This window comes from Mastomys coucha, unplaced genomic scaffold, assembly GCF_008632895.1.
Source record: "Mastomys coucha isolate ucsf_1 unplaced genomic scaffold, UCSF_Mcou_1 pScaffold12, whole genome shotgun sequence".
In the NCBI taxonomy this organism is placed as follows: Eukaryota; Metazoa; Chordata; class Mammalia; order Rodentia; family Muridae; genus Mastomys; species Mastomys coucha.
This window is the reverse complement of record NW_022196894.1, coordinates 33,359,447-33,366,865: the sequence shown is the minus strand read 5'-3', so window position 1 is coordinate 33,366,865 and position 7,419 is coordinate 33,359,447. Positions and strand designations below refer to the sequence as shown.

The 7,419-nt window shown below is 53.1% G+C and overlaps 1 protein-coding gene across 2 annotated transcripts in view; it reads right to left on the bottom strand.

Annotated features, from left to right (window-relative positions):
• Nucleotides 1-1,062: 1,062 nt before the first annotated feature.
• Nucleotides 1,063-7,419, bottom strand: part of Sema5b (semaphorin 5B) — a 124,744-nt gene continuing 118,387 nt past the window's right edge. The window contains exons 12-22 of one of the 2 annotated variants that reach the window (XM_031363778.1): nt 7,225-7,342; nt 6,918-7,099; nt 5,726-5,869; nt 5,450-5,597; nt 5,142-5,367; nt 4,829-5,047; nt 4,404-4,511; nt 4,088-4,237; nt 3,488-3,532; nt 2,882-3,087; nt 1,063-2,662 (exon numbers count right to left, since the gene is read on the bottom strand). In XM_031363778.1, coding sequence (XP_031219638.1) covers nt 2,504-2,662; nt 2,882-3,087; nt 3,488-3,532; nt 4,088-4,237; nt 4,404-4,511; nt 4,829-5,047; nt 5,142-5,367; nt 5,450-5,597; nt 5,726-5,869; nt 6,918-7,099; nt 7,225-7,342 — 1,705 coding nt within the window. In that variant the 3' untranslated portion in view covers nt 1,063-2,503. Of the gene's footprint in view, nt 2,663-2,881; nt 3,088-3,487; nt 3,533-4,087; nt 4,238-4,340; nt 4,512-4,828; nt 5,048-5,141; nt 5,368-5,449; nt 5,598-5,725; nt 5,870-6,917; nt 7,100-7,224; nt 7,343-7,419 lie in introns of both variants that reach the window. The other variant, XM_031363777.1, reaches the window with a different exon arrangement.

Sequence of the window (7,419 nt, the reverse complement as noted above, 5' to 3'; positions counted from 1 at the left end):
GTAGGTGTGTCACTGTGGGCATAGGCTTTAAGACCCTTGTCCCAGCTGCCTGAAAGCCAGTCTTCTCCTAGCTGCCTTTGAAACAAGAGGTAGAACTCTCACCTCCTCCAGCCCCACATCTACCTAGATGCTGCCATGTTCCCACTTTGATGATAATGGGCTGAAACTTGGAACTGTAAGCCAGCCCCAATTAACTGTTATCCTTTATAAGAGTTGCCTTGGTCATGGTATCTGTTCACAGCAGTTAAAACCATAACTAAGACAGTGACCTCTAGAGTCCTTTTCTCTGGGCTGGGTGTATTTGTTAAATGGCCTTTGCCAACCATACCAGCTCTTCTGCCTGCAGTGTGGTACCTCCCATGTGTTTTGAGGATAGCCTCCTTACAAGAGAATTCAGGGGTGTGTGTGTGTGTGTGTGTGTGTGTGTGTGTTTTTTTTTTAATGTACCCAAGGGTATACCTTCACAGGTATGCCCAATCAATTCCAATCAAGAGGTACATTTTATCTGGTAATTCTCCATGACCACTATCCTTGACTTGGTCACACATGAGTGATACTTGTGAGGCAGACAGATGTACTGGCCTTGGAATACTTTGAATTTTCATTAGTTACTACTACCAGGCTCAAGGCAAGTGAAACTCCAGGATCTAAAATGCTCCACAGCTCTGCTCCCCCTCCCTCTCCCCCTCCCCCAAGCTCGAGGCTTATGTGCCTGATGGGAACCATACAGGCAGGGAAACATAACCATAATGTTTTGGGAGCCAAACATTCGAATTCCCCTTGGGCCAGGGACATTGCCATTTGAACTGTCTTCGTGAACAGCAAAATAGCAGGAAGGCTCTTCCCCTCTTTTCTTCCAGACACCTTCAAGCTTCAAGCTCTTCTTCCTTCCCTCCCCAGGGCTATCCACCCTTCAACCACGGAGAGTGCAGGCTTTCCAGCCTTCCTACCTTCCATTTTGCTGAGAATCTTATGAGAATTGATCTATCCAATTAAGTCAGGAAATTGTTCTCTAAATTTAACATGTCCATCAGTCGCATCCACAATGACCACATTGATTTGGAGGGCTGAAGCTCTGAGGTGATTTTTATTTAATCCAGCACAAACTCCATTAGGCTTCGCCCGCTCACAGGCATCATTTCTCAATTGGGTTTTGTTAAACTCAGCTTCCAACATATCTCATGAATCCTCCTCATCAATGCCCTCCAGCTGGATTCCCCAACTCCACACTGCAGCTGCTCAGGGCAGGCCCACACCTGATCTTACCTTGCTGTACCTTGTGGCCTCAATGGTGGATTCCATTTACTCCCTACCCCAGCTTCTTTTCTGAAAGAGGAAGGGGTGTGTGTGTGTGTGTGTGTGTGTGTGTGTGCGCATGCACATGCGTGTATGCACATAAGCCCCCACACAGAAAGATGGCCTCTATTATAGCCAAACTCCACTTGGGTTGTTTCCTCCATCTTGAGAAACCATCTGTTACCTCCAGAGCATTGCATTGATGGACTACACCATGCCAAGAGGGCCCACACACATATTCACAAAGACAGTTCCTTGGAGACTGGATATCATCTTTAATTAATAATGCCACAGCTTAACTTCCTTTTTGTTGCTGTAGCAGATGGTATGTATGCGTGTGTGTGTGTGTGTGTGTGTGTGTGTGTGTGTGTTCCTGAATATATGAGGGGCCAGCAGAGACTCTCAAGCAGTTCTCAGCCAACGAGTCTTGAGCAGCAACCGTCTCTCTCCATAGGCATGGAGGCCAGATTCTGCCTCCTATGGTCTCGAGTCTCTCTTCTGGGCCACCTTGTGTGCATTCTGAAGGCAAGGCTAAGACCTGTGCCAAGAGACCTGAGAAGGGCGTCTCAGCACAGTCCAACCTCCGGTTCTCAGTCCTCACTGCCTCTTACCAGAGGGACACCTCTGGTCAAGATACAGACTGTCTGACAGAGGTGGTCAACCTAGGCCAGCACTGGTCCCTTGTGACACTTAGAGAACAGCTTCAGAGTGTTCCAGCCCTGGGCTGAGATCTGAAACTTCTGGAACATTTAATGGGACATTTGATGAATTCCTTTCACTGACAAGCTGGATGCAGCCCGGGACTTTTGGGGGGACCAGTAAAAAGGGGCAGACTTAGCTGGTGGTGGCCACTGGAAGTCATTTCCAACTCAAACCTAAGATCCCACTCTCTGCCATCTCTACTCTCCAAGTTCCTCACATACGCAGTAGGTCCATAGCTCAGACATGGCAAGGGAAAGTGATGGTGGGTCAGAGGAGACCATGAGACCTGGGCTGAGCTGGATTTGCAGCCATGTGCCAGCCTGAAGCCAGCCCTCTCTCCCATGGTCAATGACAGCCAGAGCTTTCTGAAACTGGATGGGACTCCCACTGGCCAGGCAGCAAGTTCTCGGCCCAGTGCAGAGGGGAAACCAAAGTGGTTCTACAGTCCCATTCCACTGTTCTCTGCCTTAGGAAGGCAAGGAGCCCAAGTCCCAGGAGGGTGGGATCAGCTGTTGGGGAAACAGCGCTGTCCAGCTGAGGCATCAGGCCGGAAGCTCGGCTTGTTCAGTGGGCTGGGGTAGTAGGTGGTTGTATACACATTGGTCTGCTGCAGTGGGTAGAAGTTGGCTCTGTCATCAGGAATTAAGTTGTTCTTGTTCAATGTCTAAGGGATGGAGAAGGAATCAGAGAAACGCAATGAGGAAGGGGCCAGCCAGGGCAAGGAGTCCTAGAACCAGACATTAAGGGAGAAGCCTAGTTTTGACATAATCCTCCATCATATGACCACTGCCTTTTTCCCCTCCACCCACCTGGTGATGTCCAACATAGAGACAGGACCACCGTACCCGTCACCCTGCCCTTTGCTTCACACAGGGGCTCCTACCTTGAATTCCATGGGGGTGTACTTCTCATTCTTGGGGGTGCCCCCGCCCTTGTAGTGCAAATGGTTAGGCGTGGCAGGATGGACAAGCGTGGACTCCTGAGACTGGCGCTGGCAGTGCTGGCAAGACAGGTACACTGCCAAGGTCAAGAGCCCAGATCCCAGGAAGCAGGACACACCAGTGACTATCAGGTGGATGAGACTGAACCCTGGAGGAAGACAGGCAGGTGGTGAGAAAGGAGGCCTTCCAGTTGTCTTCCTGGGACAGCAACAGCTTCAAGAGGTTCCAGAACATGGAAAAAGGAAAACACTTTGGGGACAGAACGAGAAGAAAGAGCTTGGGGAGGTTGTCATCATGGCCTCCTCTCCTAGGATAGCCCATAGGAGGAGTAGGACAACGGGGAGATTTGGAGACAGGTGACTTTCTTGGATGCGGACTGATGCATCCTAGCCTAGGAGGGAACCGTGCAGACAGACCTCCCTGTAGACGACCTTGAAGCCACATGGGGACTTCCCCACGCTTAGCTGTCTGTAGAATTGGGAAGAATACAGACTGGAGTGGTAGTGGCAGAGGGATTGAGGGCAGGGATGCGAGTGACTTTTTTTTACCTCCACAGCTGGTGCTCTCCTCCACACTGGAAGCAGGTAGGATGACTGCAGGAGACAAACAGAGAAGGTGAGAACAGAGTGAGCAGGGAGGGCTCCCTCGGGGCTGGCTGTCATCTAAGAAAGAGATCTATATAGGTCAGTGGCTTTAGGCCCTTCATTCCTTCCGACTTCTCTGTAGAAGACCCCCTTCTTTGGAGGATGGCCCATTCAGTAGGTGTGTAGTGTGAGTATCCTGAACACAAGACAAATGTATAATTTCTTTTATTTTCTTTTAAAATGTTTTAATTTTTAAAGATTTATTTTATTTATATGAGTATACTGTAGCTGTCATCAGACACACCAGAACAGGGCATAAGGATTCCCATTACAGATGGTTGTGAGCCACCATGTGGTTGCTGGGAATTGAACTCAGGACCTCTGGAAGAGCAGTCAGTGCTCTTAACCTCTGAGCCATCTCTCCAGCCCCCCAAAAGTATCATTTCTGATGTTTCATCCCGTACTCCAATCTCGGCTCTGGAGTTATGGGACCAAGGGACTCTGGAGTGTGTGTAATGGGGACCAAGGGGAGCATGGTGGGACAGTTCTAGCAAAAGCACCTACCAGGAATCTCACTGTAGGGGCAGGGCCGGCTCTGGCTGCTGTTGCCAACACAGGCACCTGGCCCTGGGACAAGCTCCTCACAGTTCCGGCTCCGGCTCTGGGCCCCATCCTCAGAGCAGGCACCCCACTCAGACCACAGTGACCAGCCTTCTGTGGATTGTAGGTTGAGATGAGGTTGAATGTCTCAGGATCTTCCTGTCGAGGCTTAGCAGGTCAATAACCTTCCCCAAGCCCAGTCCGATGCACCCAGTACCTGGGCAGGCCTGTGTAGCACATAGTGCCTCCTCCGTGTGCAGGCCGAGGCAGATGTCCTCACCTGGGGACGGGGCGGGGCTGGTGCAGGAACGGGTGCGTTGATAGTGGCCACCACCGCAGGATGCTGAGCACTGGGACCATGCAGTCCAGCAGGACCAGGCACCCCGCACTGTAAGCGAGGGTTAGGCGTGAGATGGAGGCTGACCCGGGTTTCATGCCCTCAACATCCACCCTACCCCAATTCAACAGGTATTAACGGGTGTCCTCCAAAACCCTATATCGGCCCCATCTTCAATCAAGTTCCCTGTTTGGGTAGCTTGCTGGGGAAAGAAACAGCAAGGCAGCCATGAAAAAAGATCTCGCTAGTCAGGGATACTGAGACCCTGTCTTAAGTAAGTAAGCAAATAAAGCAGATCACCTTCCAGGCTTGAGAGTTCCTGGGGAGACGGAGTTGGCCGAGGCTAAGGTTTCCTTCCACAATCTTACCTGGGCAAGCCTGCGGGTTGCAGTCTTGGTACTCTGCAGCGTCTCCCACGCAGGGCAAGCCCCCATTGCGGGGCTCCGGGTTGGTACAAGTTCTCTTGCGGACACGGAAGCCCAGCTCGCAGTCCCGGGAGCAGGATGACCACGGACCCCAGGCAGACCAGCCCCCGCTCAGAGTGTGTGGTGATGTGCTCCCGCTGCGCAAGAGATCCTCCACCAGGGCTGTAGAGGGCCTCGGGCTCAGCGACCCTCACGTTGGACTTCCCCTCCGCCCCAGGCCTCCCCGGCTCCCGCTCTCCCCACTTCTGGACTGTACCGTCGGTGTCGCAGGTTCCGGTGCCGTCCGCAGGGCAGGTCCTGGTCTCCATCCTCCTCTTACCGAACTGCAGACCGTGCGGGTCTGGCAGCGGTGCGCGGCAGGTGAAGCGGAATCGCTGCTCCTGGCGCGCGCCACCCTGGGTCACGTTCACGGGCAGCCAGGGCGTCCAGGGTGTGTTGCGACGCACTTCTGGGCAGGCCTCGGGGTTGCAGGTCTTGAACTCCTTCGGGGTGAGGGTGGTTTCAGACCCCCATCCCCCGCCTGTAGATCTCCCCGCACCCCGCGCCCCAGCCCCGTGACCGCACCACGCCGCATCCCGGGCACGAGTTGCCATTCTCGCAAGAACGACGGCGAGACTGCACGCCTCCTCCACAGTTGTTGCTGCACTTGCTCCAGGAACCCCAGGAAGCCCAGAAGATGGGTACCGGGCAAGGTGTATTTTCATTACAGAACCTGGGGAGAAGGGAGGCGTGTCACCCTAAAGTGAGACGCTGCTACCCCAGCTCCAGAATCCAGGCTGGAGAAGCCCGGATGGATCCCGCATCCCGGTTCCAGCATCTCTGCATCCACAGCTAGCTCACCGCTCCTCCCGGCTCTTGCCCACGCAGATGCGGCCCCCGTGGCGAGGCGCCGGGTTGCTGCAACTTCGCTGACGGACCTGGAAGCCGATCCCACAGGACGTGCTGCACTGAGCCCACGATGACCATGCGGTCCACGCCCCATTCCTGGTGGAGTGGGAGGGGGGGACAGAGACACATGCCCCTCTGAGCCCCAGCTTCTTAGATCTGGGCTGCATCTGAGGCAGATGGATTTTGTATTGTTGTCAGGACTGGCGAGACAGTGACAGAAAATATCAGCTCCTAACCAGGCTGGCTCAGGCAGATTCGTGCATTCATCCGTTTGCTCATTCATGCCTCAAATATGTATTGAGAGCCTTCTTCCATATATCAGGCTGTGCTCAGGGCCAAGGACACAGTGATAGGGCCGGGCCCCTACACAGACAGGCAAAAGGACACACTCTTTAGAGGCCTCAGTTACCATTCCAACCTGAAACCTTCCTCTCCCCCTTCTCCGATACCCAAATCCTAGTCCCTACTCTCCTCCCTTCTCCCCTGCAGTATCTTTCCCCTGCCTCAGACATTCATACCCAAATTGACCTAAAGGGATCAAAGTTAGACTTTTCCTGCTTACTGGTACCCTTATGCTTAAAATAAGACTAATGGCTGATTTCCTACCCCTTGAGGTTGCTGTGAGGGTTAAATTAGTGAATGTAAATAAAATAATTATTTTAAGAGTCTCTAAAACTATGGGTTAGTTGTGATAATAACTATCTTATGCAGTTCCCAAGAACCAGGGGCTATAGTTATTCCTTTACAGACATATCTCTTTTAACCTTCGCAGCAACTCTCAGGTGGGTACTGTAGCTAGAGGGCTGGCCAACGCCACTTCTAGCCAGGGCATCCTGGGTCATCACCATCTCGTGCTGTCCCTCAAGTTTGGAACAGCCAAGTTTATTGCAGTTAGCTTTTGGCAGCGACTCCCATGCCTGCCCAGTCTTTCTTTCCCTTTCCGTTTCCTGCCACGAGGCAGAGACTCTTCTTCCACTGATGTGAAAACTCTCCTAACGCTTGTATTTCCTGCTTTGGACATTAGCTTCCTGCCCAGTCCCCGACACTGCCCTGAAGTATAAACGTCTGGGTGAGATGCCCCATTTCCCCAGTTCTCTCTGTAGGAGTCCTAAGCTGACGCCATGCAAACCCTGTCCTTACCTACCTGGAGCAATTGGCGATATGGATGGCTGGCCCCAGGCACTCGAGGCCCCCACAGCGAGGCCTTGGGGAGTCACAGGATCTGGCCCGGCACAGGCAAGAACCCGAGTTGTCTCCATCTAAGTGCTCACACGGTTTCCATGGTGACCATGGGCCAAAGCCCCCATCCCGTGTCACATTTCGTACCTGCAGACTCATATAAGGGGGCAAGACTCCCGTCACACTAGGCAAAGACAGGGGAGGGCTACTGACAGGGAGGCATAGCTGGCACTGAGGGGAAGGGGAAGGAACAGGCACACAAGGGTTCTCACAGGACAGGCTGTGATGTTCTGGATCCACAGGCTCATGTTGGAACTGTCCTCAAGCGTGCTGCAAAGTTGCCGCTTCCCATCCCAGCCGCAGTATGGGTCCCGTGCTCCCAGGCATGCCCTGCCAGATAGAGGTCCTGAGCCTCAAGCTCACTGGCTTCCCAGACTCAGCTTTGTCTCTAGAAAGTACCTGGAACC